This window comes from Schistocerca gregaria, chromosome X (assembly GCF_023897955.1).
Source record: "Schistocerca gregaria isolate iqSchGreg1 chromosome X, iqSchGreg1.2, whole genome shotgun sequence".
Taxonomy (NCBI): domain Eukaryota; kingdom Metazoa; phylum Arthropoda; class Insecta; order Orthoptera; family Acrididae; genus Schistocerca; species Schistocerca gregaria.
The window spans coordinates 36,180,797-36,200,974 of NC_064931.1; the positions used below are offsets into that span (position 1 = coordinate 36,180,797).

At 39.3% G+C, this 20,178-nt stretch overlaps 1 protein-coding gene across 1 annotated transcript in view; it reads right to left on the reverse strand.

Moving 5' to 3' along the window:
• Window positions 1-20,178, reverse strand: part of LOC126298656 (zinc finger FYVE domain-containing protein 9) — a 390,138-nt gene that overhangs the window by 205,458 nt on the left and 164,502 nt on the right. Inside the window, exon 6 of the mRNA XM_049990071.1 lies at window positions 13,382-13,597. Within this exon, the coding sequence (XP_049846028.1) occupies window positions 13,382-13,597 (216 nt within the window). The remainder of the gene's footprint in view (window positions 1-13,381; window positions 13,598-20,178) is intronic.

Below are 20,178 nucleotides of genomic sequence, written 5' to 3' on the forward strand. Positions count from 1 at the left end.
CGAGCAAGCTACAGTGTCGCTCACATCATTACGACCAGTGGCAAGCCATTTTCGGTGGGACCACTCGTAAAATCGTGCATGGTAGCAGTTGCAGAATGTTTGTTTCCAAGGGAGGTGCAGGCAATTGAAGGGGTTTGCCTGTCGAAGCAAACAATGTCTCGTCGAATCCTGGACATGGCAGTGGATTTAGAGACACAGCTCAGGAAAAAGATGGAGAGCTTTGTCGCATTTTCGCTAGCGCTTGAAGAAAGCACCGACATATCGGACTGTGCTCAGCTTCCAGTCTTTGTGCGTGGTGTCAACATGGAGCTGCAAGTAACTGAAGAACTCTTGGACGCTGTACCACTCGATCACACCACAACAGGACGTGACATTTTTGAAGCTGTTTGTGAATCAGTAGACAATATGAATTTGTTGTGGGATAAGCTCCATTCTGTAGCGACAGACGTTGCACCACAAATGATCGGGCGTCACCAAGGTTTTGCTTCTCGTTTGAAAAATAAACTCAGGGAGGAATTCGGGAAAAGACATTTTGACTCTTCATTGTTTTATTCACCAAGAGGCCCTGGGTGCTGAAACAGTAGAGCTAGGTGGCGTAATGCAAGATGTCGTGAACTGTGTGAATTTTGTGTGGCGTCATGGTATGAATCATCGCCAGTTCAAAGGATTCCTGAAAGATATGGAAGCGGAGTATGGGGATATACATTACCACAGTACAGTTCGTTGGCTGAGTCGGGGAAAAGTTCTTGATGTTTTCTTTGCCATTCGCCAGGAAATATGCATCTGAATAATTTAAATCTGTCATTGCAGGGCAAAGGGCAGCTAATCGTTGACATGCATGACCAGATCAAAGTGTTCATGGAAAAGTTACGTTTATTTGAGAGGCAAATGAGTAATGGACATTTAACGTTCTTCAATCGTCTTGCTTCTTTAAAACTCCCTGAAGGTACTACTTTCGGCGATTACCGAGCAAAGTTAAAGCACCTCATCACATCGTTTGAAACACGATTCCGAGACCTCACTAGTTTGGAAATGGAACTTAAGGTGTTCAACACTCCTTTTTCAATTTCCTCCGATGACTTGTCACCGTCACTTCAATTGGAGATTATAGATTTGCAAAATTCAACTTTGTTGAAAGAGTGGTACTACAACACGTTGGATTTGTCACGATGGTATCATTCATTACAGCAAAAAACATTTCCCAAGTTTCACAACAATGTCGCTCAGATCATGTGCATGTTTGGATCTACGTATTGTTGTGAGCAGCTTTTCTCAGCAATGAAAAGAGTAAAAAGTAAGGGACAACTGTTTCTTCAGAATGCAACAATGAAAGCCATCCTCCGCAATAACGCTGTGAACACTTTGACGCCTGATATTTCCGATCTTGTAATGAAAAGAAAATGTCAAGCTACAGAGGCCCAATAAATTTAGTGTGCAATTTCTTGTAAAATAGTTTTTTCTTATTTATTTCCTGAACATCGTATTTCCTGGTGTAGCATGTCACCACGTCTTAGCAGCTAAGAGTATGAGGTTGTCGATCTTGTAAGATGCAGCTGACACATCAAAACGCTTGCGTTGTCACCTGCCTCAGCCAGTCGTCCCACGTGCCGGCCCACTTGAAAGGTCACAGCGAGCGACACGGCTTCCTGGAGCAGGGAGCGCTCCGCGGCTCACAACGGAGTCGCCGAGCTGGAACAGCCTGGTATATGTGCTTCATTCAGACCACTGATGTTAGTTTATTTCAATAAAACAAAACACATTTGGTGACTGAGCGAGGTGGCGCAGTGGTTAGCACACTGGACTCGCATTCGGGATGACGACGGTTCAATCCCGTCTCCGGCCATCCTGATTTAGGTTTTCCGTGATTTCCCTAAATTGTTTCAGGCAAATGCCGGGATGGTTCCTTTGAAAGGGCACGGCCGATTTCCTTCCCAATCCTTTCCTAACCCGAGCTTGCGCTCCGTCTCTAATGACCTCGTTGTCAACGGGACGTTAAACACTAACCACCACCACCACCACATTTGGTGACAAAAACACACATTTCCTTGGAGTGGCAAGAAAGATTTAAAATACCTTCACTGATTTCGGAAATAATCTCAGCAAAACGTAGGCCTCTTGAAAGAAGTGTATAATGCGGGGAATAATTGTGTAAACACTGCAGGTGACCACCAATAAAATGTTGTTTCTACTATGTTTGTTATTGTCGGTTATTACCCACTGTGGTATATCTATTATTTTACACATATTTTGTGATTTTTCTTTCGAGAAATATATGAGTGCACAGTGTACAAACTTCCGGTGACTGACACAATTTTCATTTTCTTATCGTCCATACTTTTTCACATATAAACTACTTTTGAAGTGCCAGAATGTACTAGAACAAATAAAATGCGTATAAACCGCCACACTGTACAATGTACTTGCTGTGAGACACTCGCAATTCCTCATGGCCTCTGGCCTGCTGAGGAGCACTGCCCTGAGTCCAAGGATAAACCACGAAAATCTGCCCATTATGCTATACACACAGACAGACCCAACCTGCAGGCAGGTTGGTAAGACTAGATCAAACGGGCAGGGCTTGCACATTAGTGGAAACCGAATGGCTTCAGACCAGCAGGCCCGATTCATTACAGATACCCACAGAAACGGCCTAGAGTTTTGGCCAGCCACAGAAATCCACTCATATGGCCAGCTATTTACGAGCCACAGACAGCATGTTGATGTTGATGTTGATGAAATCAGACCACGGTAATCAATCAAGCAACAGTAACTTGTTCAAGTACTTTGAGAATCAATAATAATGAGGATAGGTAGCAACTCACTGTAAAGGTGTTTGCTGAGCAACAGACAGGCACGTAGAAAAGACAATCACACTCGCACACCAAATTTTCAACTATAGCTTTTGTCAGAAAATGAGAGCACACATGCATTCACACAGTCACTCAGAAACAACTCATGCTCACATGACTGCCGTCTCTGGCCACTGCATCTACAGTCTCTGAGAACCAGATACAAACAAATCACTCCTCATGCCTCCCTGCCTCTTGTCAGTAGCTGCTAGGCTAGTGGCAAGACGTGCTGGCAGCACTGACTGAAAGCTGAGGGGAGTAATACAATGAGGAGAAGCATTAAGAATGATGAAGTAGGGAAGCAGCACAGGTGCTCAGCTGCACCCAGCCAGCGATGATGCATGACACCTCAGGAAACAAACCATTTCACCTACTGAGACAAAAATGAGATTTTTCCAGTGGTTTTTTTATTCTAAATTTCCCTGACATGTTTGAAATTCTCTGATTTCCCTGAATCCTATAACCTGTGGCAAACCTGGTCTTTGCACAAGATGACAGGGTAACACCTGAATGAAATTTTCACTCTGCAGAGGAGTGTGTGCTGATATGAAACTTCCTGGAAGATTACAACTGTGTGCCGGACTGAGACCCGAACTTGGGACCTTTGCCTTTCGCGGGGAAGTGCTCTTTGCCCGCGAAAGGCAAAGGTCCCGAGTTCGAGTCTCAGTCCAGCATACAGTTTTAATCTGCCAGGAAGTTTCATGGTAACACCTATTCATATACTGTACCAAATACTTACTGTAACAGCTAGTTTCACGTTTCATAGATTATTTGTATGATTTATCATAATGATGCCGAACGAGTCATTTTACATTCAAATAACATATTCATATGTAAACACAGCTATATGCTAACCACTTAAAAGTTGCATTTTTTCCCTAAAAAGTAAAAAAAAAAATAATACAGATTGGAGTTGGTGATTCCTAACTGCCACTTTTTACAGACTACAAAAACACAAATTTCTCTATGGAACAGGAGCAGTTGTCAAGGGAAAGTTTTGTTCATTTTAAAATTTCACTTTATTGTCCATTGGATAGTTTATATCACTGCGTAAGTGCTCAAAAATTTGGTGGCAGCACTACGCACATGTTTTTGTGTTAAAGCTAATCTTAATGTGGCATAATTAATGTAGTTTTTTCTTCTGTTTTCTTAAGAGAGGACACTACTTTTGAGCTGCAGTGGATTATTTACAACAAACATCATGAGGGAATAAATATAGGGTGAATCAGTAAGCAAAATGTCTAACTTCTTAAACAAATATTTACAAGATGATCAATATTATTCCCACAGCATGTTTTCAAGCAGTGAAGACCTTTCTTAAAGATAATCAAACACCAGAATATTCAGGATGGTATGTAACAATATTATGAAAAGGAAAGTTGCTACTCATCATATAGCGGAGATGCTGAGTCACAGATAGGCACAACAAAAAGACTCTCACAATTAAAGCTTTCAGCCGTTAAGGCCTTCATCAACAATAGATGACAGAGACACAAACACACAAACCAACTCGCACACTTGACTGCAGTCTCACAGTCTCAGGCAACTGGAGAGAGAGAGAGAGAGAGAGAGAGAGAGAGAGAGAGAGAGAGAGAGAGAGAGAGAGAGAGAGAGCGAAGGCCTTAAATGCCAAAAGTTTCAATTGTGAAAGTATTTTTGTAGTGCCTATCTGCGACTCAGTATCTCTGTTATATGGTGAGTAGAAACTTTCCATAATATTGTTTCTTAAAGATAATGTACACAAGAACATTATTCCAAACAGTATTACTGAATGAAAATACTCTAAACATGTCAGCCTACTGGCTTGCCTCTCCCCAAGATTTGCAATGATCAGAAGTGCAAATGTGGCTGGAATGAGTTGTTTGTGGAGTTCCAAAAATGTTTTCCCTTTTTTTCAGTTTAAATTCTCATCAAAATGGATACATAAAATTGTTGACGTTTTCATCCTCCTTACCATGTGTTACACTTATCATTTGTGTAGTACCTCTAGATGTTCAGAACTGAATATATTGTACCTTTCTGAAAAAGACCATTTATAGAATGCCACTCAATAATACTTTCAAGAAGATTATTTACCATTTCTTCTGTTGCTGTATGTATGTTTTGACTGATTACAAAACTAATGTCACCCGCAAAAAGAATTCATTCCACTTCTTGCGTATTAGACCAAAATTCGTTTATGCGTATGAGAAACAAGGTGGATCTGAGAGCAAGCGTTGCCTAGCCCCATAAGTGATTTATCCCCAGTCACAAGACTCAGCCCTGCTCACACTGGTTTAGCTATAAAGTACAATTCCATGCATTCTTTTGGTTAGATATGCCATTATCCATCATTTGGCTACACCCCATAAAACCTCAGTTTATCTAGGAGAATACTGTGAGTCCCTTAGTCAAATGCCTTAGGTAGGTCACAGAAAATGCCAATTGGTGCTATTTTGTTATTTAATTATTGTAAAATTTGGTTGATGAATGTGTAAATGGCAATCTCAGCAGAGCAACTCTTCTGAAATTCAAACCTATTTATGAATGCTATTATCAGGATGAAACTGTTAAATTCAAAATATAATGTTAGTTATTGAGAGATAACTGACCTTAAGGGGTCAGGAATTTGATATTTTTATAGGAATCTGATATTTTTGGCTTAAAATGTTCTCTGGGGTGTCTACTTTATTTTAGTGTTCATCCTAAGTTTGCCAGGAACTCCACTATAAGGTTACAAGGTGATTTGTGGAAAAGTTGTCTGAAAGCTACTCACAGTGGGGAAAAAAAATAGTCGATGTTGCAGCCAACGTGGCAGCACATAATTTCAAAGACGACCTAACAGTAACAGGCATTGTGGAAATTATGAACATGCTTGAACTTAGGATAGGACTGACCTGTTACAACATCTACACAAAATCAGATGGAAAGAATCTGCTCTTCTAACAGTGGATGACAGATGGTGCCAAAAAGGCCTGCAGGACCACCACAGACACAAAAAAGATGGAGGAAGACCTACATTTGAATTTGGAAGGATTGCTGTAGGGTTCAGGGATCGCTGACTAGAAGCATGTTTAACTTAACTACCACAAATGTAATCCAATACTTTAAATGTGTCCTCCTCAAAACTGTATTTTCCAAATTGGCAAGAAACATAACCTGAGAATGGTACATATGTGTTTAGTTGGAATTTGATGCTGGTATTCTGAACTGAACTCTCTACCAGCACACGTAGTCACTTTGCGAGATCTTCTAAAGTCTATTTTTGGTGTACACTTTTGACAGTATATTTTCTCTTATCAATCCTTTGAATGGTTACAGTTTTATACATGGGCACTTTAGAAAACAAAACTCAGGGAAAACAAGACACGTTTTGGAAACACCTTTGATGTGCAGCAACATGTACGCTGTGTATTTTCGTACTACGAAAGTATACACTGGAATTCCACCAAACACCACATGTTACTTTCCGAAGCATGGAAATCGAGTTTTCGATGTACTTTTGTAGGCCGTTCGTAGCTCATGTCACGTGATCTTGCCAGCCGATGACAGCGGGTATTCAGAGCATAGGACATGTGATGTAGTCAGCCAATAGCAACATCACTGTTAAGTAGCATGAACACACAAATAGGGAAAGTTAATAGTTTAAATTAATTTACATAGTGTTGCTACAAGAAAAGCAAAGTTTTCACATATAATATTGTTCTCAAGCTGCAAGAGAAGCTAAGCTTTTGCATATACTGTTGATCTTTTCTGCACGTGTTACACTTGAAATATATCACACAAATGTGCCAGTAAACTTTTTAATGACGACATAAATGTCTGATCTTCAGGGTTCGAAATTATTCTAAATGGCGCGTCATCAAAGAGTTGATTTTTAAATGAGAGTCAAACGCTCTTTGATTTAATAAATTCATGGTACATTCTTGAACATAATCAAAATATCCACGGGTGTACTGCCGGTCTACAGTGTCCAACGGGCACAATATTTCGGCAATCATACATGTTGCCAGCATCAGCCGGGAGAAACTCAAGAATCACATTCTTGCACATAGTTCAATTTACGTAAAAGTTTATTTACTTTTAAAGTAACGCTTTTAAAAAGACTATTCGCAATATTTTCCCATGGCCTATTGGAAATAGCTTCATTTCAGCAGTTGCCAGAAAGCGCAGATGACAGGCGACACCGCACTTGGGAAGCTATCATGACGTATGAAGCCCGTATGTATGTACATGTAAAACACTGAAAGATCATACATTATGTCATAAAAGAAACAAGACATCAGACGATACTGCAAGAGCATCAGAATTTCGTGAACAATATTAAAATGTGCACATTTAACCCGTAACTGGTGATGGTTGGATGTCAGATACTCACCTAAATCTTTGAAGCCCCTTTATTGTCCTATACCTTCAAGTCAGTTTGTTGTAAGTCGGCCTGAAGCGTGGTACTCAACAGAGCGGTGAGTTGTTTGATTTTTTAAAGTTACTGGGTATTTTTAACCCAACCTCACTAGTTGTGGAACTTTTTTTTTTTTTTTTGAATATTCTCGTATTCTATTTTATAGGTAGTATGGCATCTAGCAGGTTTCCTGTGATAAATAATAACCCTGAATGCAGTTCTCATCAAAGCAGTGAGTTTAATTGATTCATTATTACTAGAAACTCTGCTTACTGATAACCACGTTAGTTACCTTGAGATTTCCTCGTTTTCCAATTTTCAGCTGACATGCCATCTAGAAGGTGGTCTATGAAATCTAGTGATCCTGGATTTGGTGACTGGGTGAGATCTATACTGGATGAGTCAGAGTGAATGTAATAGGGATGAAAATGTTATAGAGAATGGTTTACAGAGTGCCCATGAAACCGAATCAGAGCAAAAAGTATGTGAAGCTGAGACTGAAGTGCATGGTATACCTAATGCTACAGTTCCTTGATCATAACCAAGTTCACTACAACCACATGGTCATCAGACGAAAAAGAACCCCTTTCAAAAAGGCAGAATCGTTAATACGAGCGAAAGATGTATTATGGGAAGAACTGTTTCATATGGTCCAAAAAACCTCCAGCTTCAAATGTTTGCACAAGGAAACATAATATCGTTTCACATTTACTGGGAATAATTGGCCCTGCTAAAGCCCTTGGTCAGATTTGTAGACCCCAGACTGCTTGGACGCTACTTTTTAGTGAGAGAATACTGAATGAAATAATTCTGCAAACCAATAAAAAAATTGGCCCTCATGAGGGAAAAGTTATCTGATGACACAAGAACTGTCAACAAAGACTTGGATCTGATCGAGTTCAAGGCTTTTTCGTGGATTCTCATGTTCACAGCCATCTTCAAATCTAATAATGAAGATCTTCAAGCTATGTTTGCAACCAACGGTACTGGTCGTGATATTTTTCGTTGTACAATGTCACTGAAGAGGATCTTGGCGTTACTGCTCAGTACACGTTTTGATGACACCTCAGACAGAGATGGGAGGAAAAAATGTGATGCAACAGCTAGTATAAAATGGGTTTTCCAAGAGTTTATGAAAAACTGTATGGCTAGTTACTCACTTGGAATGTACGCTTGCATTGACGAAATGTTGGTGGGCTTTTGTGGTCGATGCCACTTTAAAATGTATATCCCCAGCAAACCTAGAAAATATGGACTCAAAATAATGGCTTTGGCAGATGCAAAAACCCACTACTTGCTAAACACCTACATTTACTCTGGAAAGGATAGTGATGGCAGAACACTCACTGATGAGGAGAGGAAATTTTTCCAAGCCAACTCAAGCAGTGTTGCAATTGACCAAACCCATTATCGGAAGTAACCGCAATATCACAGCAGATAATTGGATTTTGTCCATTGCCCTCATACAGGAACTATGTAAAAGGGGCTTGGCATACGCAGGAACACTAAAAAAAAAAAACAAGAAATGCCGAAAGAATTTTTATGTGCCAAGGAAAGAAAAGTAGGAGAAGCTCTCTATGGTTTCACAAAGGAGACAACACTACTCTCTTATGTACAAAAGAAAGGCAAGGCCATCCTACTTGTATTCTCATTGCACCATACCCAGTCAACTGATCCAGAAACCACAAATCATTGCCTTTTATGACAACACAAAATGTGGGGTCGACGCCTTAGATGAGAATTACACAGTATACTCAACAAGTCGATGCCCAAGGCAATGGCCATTAGCCATATTTTTCACTCTAATGCACATTAGCCTAGTAAATGCCTATGTTATCTACTGTGGATTCCCAGGGAATCCAGAGCTAACCAGATTGGAATACATAAAAAATCCTGCCAAGGAACTCGTAGACCCTCATCTCAATTGTCGACTTCAAAACGACAATTTGCCCCCTGAATTGCTGCTAAACATCAGCAGAATTCTCAAGATACCAGTTCCATGTGAAGCCAGACAAGACTTGGGCAAACAAGTGAGGTGTAAGAAGTGCCCACCAGGCTCTGAAAGAAAAACAAAAAAGGTCTGTAACAGCTGCAACATACCAATTTGCGGAACCTGCACGATTCCTGTATGCCAATATTGCGTAGAATAATGGTTTGTCAATTCTTCTGTGCATAATAACTTGTCAAAAAATAATGTGCTTTTATAAAGGTTCATTGTTGCTTTATACTGTAATATTCAAATTTGGTTTATTTGTTTACAAAAAATTTGCAGATATATGTATTTCGTGACATGTTGCAAAATTTGTTATTGACTTACATATATTTGAAAAATTGTCTATTCTGTTCACTGTAAATAATTTTCTGCTGGCAAAAGTTGTTCAGAGATGTCAATAAAAGTTACTTCTGCAATGTATGTAGAAACTTCTCATTTCTCCTTGACCACTGAAGTATGAGGGCCATGGAAATTATTGGGTACCTACAACCCAACCTCACCAGTTGTGTTACAAAAATATCACCTCACCAGTTACAGGTTAAAGTGCATACTTAAAGAGCACATTCGTACGTCCGGATTCCCAATGAAGTAGACCTTGACCTGATTTTAAACTTTTCAGTGTGTTTCTTGGGATGTAAATTTTCTTGGAGCACCAGTACTGTATTATATCATGTTTGGTTCTTTATTATGACATAATGCCATACATGCTAGAAAATGAAATTGTGCACTTGAGAATTGCAGCGGACAGTTGAAACTAGCCAGTACAGTGGAATTAAACATTTCGTTTCAGATACATTGACTGCCTCTGCGGAAAAGGTTAACAAAAGTCAAATTTCTTTAGCAGACAGACAAAAATAACTTCATTGTTCCACAAGGCGATTAATCCTTGACTGTCAGAAAGGTGGAAATAAAATAAAATATGAAATTAATGACATATTTTAGTCTTCCGTAATTATGTGAGTGTGTTTTAATTCACTTGATAGCTCCCGGCCACAGATATCTGTTTTGTTTTCATTTGACATGAGAGTAAACGAAGGGGAAACAGCAAAATAACTAAATGTAAACACGGGTCATGTGATGTGGACACTACCCACTATAACTCAGACTGCTCTGCACATCAGCCCCGGATCTACGACATTTGCGAACTGAGTCAATACTAATACTACTACTACTACTACTACTACTACTACTACTACAAAAAAAAAAAAAAAAAAAAAAAAAAAAAAACGAATTTTCAAAAATATGTTCATCTTGTAGCACACATCCTTCTGAAAAGTCTGAAACATAAAACATATATATTCGAGGAAATGTAAGCCATATTATTTGGTCTTAAGTATGCCAAAGTACAGTGCCACTCTTCATTAAGCATTTTTCTACCGCATGTCCAAACTATATTCAGGCGAGTGGAAATTGAAATGTCCTGTGGTCCCTCTCCTGCTCCCAGTCGGCCGGTTTGACAGCCTGCCCCTCTATAAAAAAATCTCGCAATGAATAGCAGATGGAATTATTTGTAATCAAGAGAACAAGAACTCTTCAGCAAATCTGAACTCTTTATTGCCTATTAGTTAATAACTTGCTGTTTTGTGTGACATAAAATTAAATAAAGGATATATAAAACCAATATTGACAAGAGATAAGCAAGAAATTACACATTTCTTCAAACCTTAGCTCCTAGCATTCTTTTTTCTCTCTAATCTTGCTACAGCTTTACATGGCGTGCTTTCCTTCCTGCAGAAAAATCTATTACCTCATCAAAGTTCATCAAACGTTTTGCTACACGGAAAATCAAAATTTCGTTATGTAATACTGAAAAAGCTGTTAATACAAATAATACCCAAGACTGGTGTAGTTTCTCGATCTGATTACGTCTATTTTGTAACTCTGCTAGATAAAACAAAATAGACCTTTCTAATATGGTAGCAATTTCGTAACACACCAAATAAATGAGACTGTTTTGGCACAAATGGCCATTTTTATAACACGACAGAATATAATCCACGAAGTACCAATATCAAATGCTTATTAGGCCTACTACAAGCAAAAAGCTTTTTGTTAGGAAATAGTTTCACATTTCATTCATACCCACCAGCTTCTCAAGCATGAGATCGAAAAGTAGTATTACAAAATTTTTATATAAATTTGGAATCATCTTATTCTCCCATAATTTGTGTGATGTCCCGGTTTCTTCTCCTTCCTCGTTCTAACAAACAATCTTGTCATCACCAATTCTGTAGCTACTCCTGCCATTGTCAAAATCTGTTTGCCAATTAACTTCACTAACCCTATCAGAACCACAGGTTTAGTTATCCCGCGATTATTGTCCGGTTAGGCGTTATTACGTGTTCGAACAACACGTTTTCCTGGTTACTTCCAGAATAGAACTTACAAGTCTGTTAGCCGGGGACTACACAACTGGTCCTTACTAATGTAGCGATCTGGCCAAAAATTTTCTGTCAAAATTTCATTTTCTTGGATACTCCGAGAAGATAATATGTAATCTTTCACACCTGTTATTCCTGTTAGTCGTTTATTTCCATTCTGGTAGTCTGAATCTATCGATTACGCTAGTAATTATAACAATACTGATCATTCGCAAACCCAATCAACCACATAATCAGACAGCGATTGGCATTCATCCGTTCGACTTTACTCCCTCAGCTCGTATTGCGGAAAGTTTATTTCTAGATGCGACGAGAATTATTCTGGCACACATCATGTACGTTATGCATGCATTGAAAAGTCAACTTATGATTCATTCAGAAATCAACTTAAAATGTGTTCAAAAGCCAACAGGGAAGCTTTTCAAAATCATATGAATAATCGATAGACAAACGTGCGCTGGATGCTAGGCGCTTTGTGAAACAAGGTTTTTTTTTTTCCCTGTAGAACATAAATTTACCACCCCCTTTTCCTGGAAGCATCTAGCTGCTTGCTGCGACTGCTTTCACAGCCAACAGCCACATTTCTGTAGTCAGAAGTGGGAGAATCTACTACCCAAACGTGACTCAACTGCACATGCGCATGAGCTCGTGTGTAATTGCTAAAACAAATCGACTGTAAACAGTTGCAATTTCACGCTCACTGGAGGCAATTTGTTGTTATGAAGCACTGCATAGTCTACCTAAAGCCTTTGACACATTTTCAATTGGCAGACACTTGCATGAACACTGTGTGTCATCATTGTATATGGGCATTTCCTTTGCAATTTAAGTTTTTTCATTTTTTTCTCTCGTTTATGTTTTATTGTTGAAGTATAATTCTGCAGTAGCAGGATACAGTAATATCCTTTGATAGAGTATCGGTTCTTCCCTGTCAAAATTCCAAAAATTTAACCGAAAACTCAAACAATGAAAAATTTCCGGAATTCTAAAAATATCCTGGGTTTTTCCCGGTTTTCTCCCGGATGAAAAAATTCCCGGGTTTTTCCCGGATCTCCCGGTTGTCCCGGATCGTATACACCCTGTGTACATGAGGCTAATGGCAGAATCACATAGCACAGGAAATTAATCAAAGTAATGCCTAGACAAGCAATGTATCTCCAATTAATTACATATTGAATCAAAATCATGGGCTGTGTATAACAGTCTGCAACAAAAACCAAATTCAGAATCTTTTCTAAGTGGGTAAATCAAGTGGAACGTTGGTAACTTTCATTACAACACTGGTGATAAACTATTAACTTGTGACCATAAAAGCATTCAACTCAACCAATGTCGGGAATCATTTAAATCAACACTTGTGCCAACATGTATCTTAGCAAAAGGCATTACAAAGATTTCATATTTAAATAAAGTCAATTCACACTTCTCCATCTTCTGATGCAAGAACACTTAATGCACAAGACAGAACACGGAAGAAAAAAGGTAAGAATACTAAAAGAAACAATAGATACAAATTATTTCTTAATATAGTAAATAATGAGTAACAAGTTTAAAGATAAATTCCACAATTTCTGATAAGCCCTTCACTACTATCATTCAGATTCTACATAATGCTTCTAGCTAATTTTTAAAAGCATTATGAGTCTACTAACTGGTTTGCACTGCAAACAGTGTTACCTTAATAACTATGATTTGTAATGCACAGACTGATTATAGAATATACATTAAACTAGACAGCAGAAAGTGACACAAAATGTATGGCTTGTATGCTATTTACCTTCTCTCTTTAATACTCCAACAGGTACCAGAACACTTGGAAGTGGCTGATGCACAGCACTAGCAGCTTGTTCTAACGGTGGTATTGTAGAGCAGTACTCCATAGGATTGTTAGGGTTTGGCTGCCTACCCAAAGGAGTTCCAGATGAGGTAAGGCTATTTTCATTATTTGAAACTGCAGGTGTGTCGATGTTTTCCACATGGTCGTTTATGAATGCTGGCAACAAATTTAAATAATGTTTATTCACATGCTACACTACTGCTACTGCTACTGCTACTGCTACTGCTACTACCACTACCACTACCACCGCCACCACCACTGCTTCCGCATCCAATACCCACAGCAGTTAAAGTTGTGCATAAAATATCTATATTATATACCAGTTTTTCCTTTACTGATATATTATAAAACATCATCACATGGCAATCACAGATAGTAATAACAACAACCAAATGCCTCTCAGACTTTCAAATATACTGCAACAGATTTGGCTTTTTCCACAAATTTTCCTTGCAACCACAAAAAAAGTTACACACTTATTGGTAACTTACGATAATGTTACATTTAATATTAATTTAAGCAAAGTGGAGAGAAGCAAAGAGCAAGCAGTTTCAATTCTGACATGTTCAGACAGTCACATGTTTAATACATACCACAACAGGCAGGCATATATTCTACAATAAGAACAGTTCAATAACTCACTCATAGCCTAATGAATGGCAACTTTCCCAGTAATTTCCCCATTCATGTCTCCTCACCCTCACTGTATCAACACATCTGCCCATCTTCCCTTCCCTGCTTCTCTACTTTCCTGCTCCCCATTCCCGCACTCCCTCCCCCCCCCCCCCCCCCCTCCACTCTCCCCACCCCACCTCCTTGCCCAATAGCCTCCCGATGCTGTCCCCTGCAGTCTTGTCTTGCCTCCATCTAGTCCCTATGCACTCTGCCAGACAGCAGTCTTCTTTCCACACACTCATACCCTGTTAGTCGTAACCCTTCCCTACCCTGTTATTCGTACACCTTCCCTGTTCCACACCAGACACAACACATTGCTGTAACACATTGCAGTCTGGCCAGAGATGCCAGACATAGTGGTCATGCGTGCATCAGGTGCCTGCTTTTGCGTGTGTGTGTGTGTGTGTGTGTGTGTGTGTGTGTGTGTGTGTGTTCCTTTCTTTTCTGAACAAGGCACTGTCCAAAAGCTAAGTGTGTAATCATCTTTTCGTTGCGGCTGTCTGCGACTCAACATGTCATCTTTGCAGTGAGTAGCAGTTTATACTTTCCATAATTGTCAATTCTGGAGTTCTTTGTTTCCAAACCCTGAATTCCAAGTCATGTGATTGCTTGAATAATGCACACTTTGTTTTCTACAAATTCCTCAGCATTTCCATGCCAGGGGTTCTTTACTTGAAACAGCATTTAGGTCAGATCGGACCCACCATCTAATTACCGGTGAATTAAAAGTTAAAGTGAAAGTAGTTATTTTTTCAAGGTATAAATTAATTTTTAGCTCTTTTTATCTTTTTTATCTCAGTTATGTTCTAGCAGGTGCTGCATAAGCAACATCTTGTATCTAATACATTGTGTACTCTCAGCCAACACAAGCAAACCTACTCTGCCCAGGAAACTGGAGCACTTATGAAAATTTGTAAGCATGAATAAAAGCCTACATAATCAATCCCCATCTCAGAAACTCAAATAACTGGTTTTGACATAATTCATTCTTTTCCACATTATAGTTTGCTTATGTTATCTTTGTTTTGAACTATCTTAAAAATATCTTAATGCAAAAATTATGGAGACCCTGCAATGAGTAAACTCTTTCTGCATTCTAGCAGGTTCATTTGTTGTAAGCAAGAACTACTCAAGGTCACACCAAAGTTCTTGGGAAGCATTCTTTTATTATTGCTTCATTTTACTTCTAACCACCCAATGCCAAGCGAAGGAATTAAATTCACTACTTAATAGAAAAACCATGAGCTGCACAAATTATACAAAATAAGAGATTTGGCAAAAGAGGTTACACATTACTGAGCCTCTATTTAACACTCATTCATCTCATGGCACATACTCATCTTCTGTTGTCTTTCTTTTTTCCTTATTCTTATATGTAGGTATCAGTGTTGTCCTTATGTCCTAAGCAAGAAAATCATGATCATGATCCTGATCCAAACATAAGGTTCCAAAATTTAATAATGAAAAAGTTTGAAATTACATTTCAAGTTTGTTGTAAGTCACCTAGTGCTCTCATTATGAAACACGGGGTGAATACAGTCTGGGTAATTAGTGTCATTTTAAGCAAAAGCAAGGTTGTCATGCATCTCAGTGTTTGATGTCATATTTCCTGAACCATGCGCCATACAATGACACATAAGGGGCACTCAAAAAAAGATGAGACCCATGGAAAGCAATAAATAAACTGTTTATTATTTCAAAAGTAGCCAGCATAACTGTTAACGCACTTTATCCACTGTGAGACAAAATGGTTCACGCTTTCATGGAAATGTGTTTTCAGTTCCCTATGGAACCATGGTTGTGACCAGGCATGCACCTCTTCATCCAAAGCAAATCGACAGGCACGAATATCTTTCTTCAGGACCAAAGTTGTTTCAACTAAATTGTAGAAATTTCACTGGGACCATATAGTCTCGATCTTACCCCATGTGATTTCCATATTTTTGGAGTCCTGAAGAAAGACATTCATAGCCATCGACTTGCTTCGGATGAAGAGGTGTATGCCTGCGTACAATCATGGTTCCGTAGGCAACTGCAAATGTTTTTGCATCAAGGCATTCACCACCTTGTTTCACAATGTTATTAACAGATATGGTGATTACTTTTGAAACAGTAAAGAGTTTACTTACTTTCTTTCCATCTGTCCCGATTTCATTTGCTGCCCCTTATAATTTTGCAGGCACATTTTGTGAACTACCGAGTGATCAAAAAGTCAATATAAATTTGAAAACTTAATAAACCACGGAATAATGTAGATAGAGAGGTAAAAAATAAATTGACACACATGCTTAGAATGACATGGGAATTTACTTAAAAAAAAAAAGTATTGCTAGAAGGGTGAAAGATCTCTTGCGTACGTCATTTGGTGGTGATTGTGTGCTCAGCCGCCACTTTTGTCATGATTGGCCTTCCAGGTCCCCAGACCTCAGTCCATGCGATTATTGGCTTTGCAGTTACCGGAATTCGTAAGCGTATCATGATCGACCAACATATCTAGGGATGCTGAAAGACAACATCCGACGCCAATGCCTCACCATAACTCCGGACATGCTTTACTGTGCTGTTCACAACATTATTCCTCAACTACAGCTATTGTTGAGGAATGATGGTGGAGATATTGAGCATTTCCTGTAAAGAACATCATCTTTGCTTTGTGTTACTTTGTTATGCTAATTATTGCTATTCTGATCAGATGAAGCGCCATCTGTCAGACATTTTTTGAACTTTTATATTTTTTGGTTCTAATAAAACCCCATGTCATTCCAAGCATGTGTGTCAATTTGTACCTCTCTATCTCCATTATTCCGTGATTAATTCAGTTTTCAAATTTATATTGACTTTTTGATCACCCAGTATGTAGACACTGTCTGTAAACAGTGTCGCAAATAGAGTCAGTGATAAAAAGTTTCATACAGGTTTGAAATTGTGTGTCAATTCTGCTGGAAGTCACTTAGTGCTCTCATTCTCAAATACTGGTTGAATAAAGTCCAGGTATGCGCACACAGTCAAGACAAGCGCACAGTTTCTGTGATGCTTGTCTTATTGTGTTAAGATATTAACATAACACTACACAGGGTGCTTGGGGAGGAAAGGTCACACAGTGATACTGTAAGTAATTCTGAACAAAAAATGTTATATGAACATAGGTCCACAAATACTTTGTTCCGGAGGTATGGGAATTGAAAGGAACTTTAATTCTGAAAAACTTATACGCAATACAACTGGACTGTAACATGATTTTCTTGAAAACAACATTACAGGAAAGTAAAGTTATGTTACACATTTTTACATAATGTTTATTTACTTTGCATTTAGCACATAATGCATTACAACATGCATGTTACATGTATTCAGTTGAAAAAGATGTGCCACGTCTTTTACAAACGACTTAAACATTTATCGTACAGATGTTGTATAGTACACAGAGTAGGTTTGAATATCCCACCACGAACGTCAATGCACTTTCGCACTCTAGTGATAACATGTTGTGTTGCTTGTTCAATTGCCCGTGGTTGGTTCCTAATCAATTCAGCAGTGTCCATGATGTGACGAAGCAGTTCATCTCGTGTATTTACCTTCACTTTGTGCACCTCTGATTTCATCCAACCCCATAAACAGAAATCTAAAGGTGTAAGGTCAGCAATGAGGGTAGGTGCAGTTGAGATGGTCTGTCACATGTAAGGTAGCATGTGGAGGGGCCCCATCATGTTGAAGCTACATTCCAGTTCAATTGGCTAAAGGAACGTCTACCAATAGTTAAACAAATGAATTTTCCAGAAAATGCAGGTACCTCTCTCCCGTCAATCGCTGATTGATAATAAATGGACCTATCAAAAGGTTACCGATCATGCCGCACCAAACATTTATGGCAAAATGAACTTGGAAATTTCTATCCACTGAAGTGTGTGTATTTTCCCGTGACCATCGATGATTATTGCATGTGTTGTTTATTCCACAGCATGAAGACTGAGCTTTGTAGTGAATAGTATGTATGGAAACAAGTGACCATTCTCAATTACCCAGTGACAGAGCTGAAGTCGTTGGGCATTGTTGCCAACATGGAGATTTTGGACACGCTGTATGTGAAATGTATACAGGTTTTCCGCATGTAATGTTTCTCATACACGTGTCTGTGGGACATTCATACGCAGGGACATTCTTCGTATGCCCGTATTGGGACTTCGCTCAACATTTGCGATAATTTCTTCCTGTTCTTGCAAAGTCAGTTGACGTGCACACTCAGACTAGAAATGTCTACTTAAAAGAGAGCCTGTTGTATGCAAAGTGATAAACCCTTTGGTAAACACCCTGCGATCAGGTAATTGTCTAGTCAGAAAGCGCCTGCGGTATCATTCTCTTACAGCGGTAGCAGTGCCATTGCAGAAGCCATAAACATACACTGTATCTGCATATTCCTTACTACTGTAGATGTGTGGCATTGTTAGCAGAGCTTGTACGAACTCAGTTAACACCATACACTACACAGCGAACGAATCCGTCGATGGTACACTACACAATGTGGCTTACACGGCACAACTACGCAAACAATGGGTGATTGTAGTACGTATGTCAGATGACCATAATACGTGGTAGGTTGCATAGCGTAAACATGGCATGTATCCGTGCATTGTTTGCAAGAAAATCACGTTACAATCCACTTGTATTGTGTATACGTTCACGTTGAGTACATCAATAGGTTATGACAGTATTATAAATTTTTAAATTCAGCCAATAATTACTCAAAAGACAGAATAAAATTTGTGTTGCCCCCGAACGCCATTAGATAGGACACCTTCAACTATTACCGTCTTCCGGGTTCCTATAAAAATCACCTCACATAGCAAGCATCAAATGACAAACAGATTCGTTGAATGTTTGGAGGTGAATTATGTTGTATGAAGAGACGGGCAATCTGGTTCTAATCTATTCCCTAATTTTATACGTGTTTCTCCTCATTTAAAGTTACATGTGCAGGATCTCACACCTGTAAAAAATACACAGGGGTTAGACAAAAATATGGAAACACAGCAAGAACTGCGTGTCTTGATCATAAATTTAGATGCTAGCCAAGTGTGCATGTGCCGCTGCAATATTTGACCACGAATGGCACCTGCGCAATGTCCTCAATACATTGCAAGTGTCAGTAGTGATTAGAACAATGTTCAGTTTAGTTGTGAGTGCATTATGTCCAAGCTAAGTGATTTCAAACTTGGGCAAATTGTATGTGCTTGTACAGTGGGAGTCTAAGTGTTTGGTGTTTCAACAGGCACTGTATCGAAGATTTATACTGTGTACAGCGATAATGGAAAAACATCATCCACTAAGTCACAGCACAGACCGAAGTGTGTGTTGAGTGACTGTGATAGTCAATGAAGACGAGAGAGAGAGAGAGAGAGAGAGAGAGAGAGAGAGAGAGAGATGCAAAAGTCACTGCAGAACTGAATATCACACTCCCAAACCCTGTCACCACCAAACCAACACAAAGGGAGCTCCATAAGCAGGGACCTGCAGGGCAAGCTGGAATTCCAGAGCCACTCATCAGTGATGCAAATGCCCCTAAAAGGAATACATGGTGCTGAAGGCATAAGAACCTGGATTCTCAAGCAATGGAGGAAATTCACTTGGTTGGATTAACCTTTTTCACACCATTTCGAATTTTACATCCCAAGAGCGAAACATAGGAGGGGTTGTGTCATGTTTTGGGCAGCCATATCGTGGTATTCCAAGGGCTCCACAGTTACCCTGCAAGGTTCGTTACTGCCAAGGATTGTGTGACCACTGCAGATGATCAGGTCTACCCCAAGGTACAACTTTTGTTCCCTATGGTGATGCAGCATTACATGATGACAGGGCCTCTGTTCATACAGCTCGCATCATCCAGTACTGGTTTTGTGAGCATAGTGATGAACTGTCACATCTCCCCTGGCCACCACAGTCACCAGATCTCAAAATTATTGAGTCTTTGTGGTCTACTTTGGAGAGAAGGGTGCACGATCACTACCCACCTTCATCATCGTTACCTGAACTTGCCACTATTTTGCAGGAAAAATGTTGTAACATTC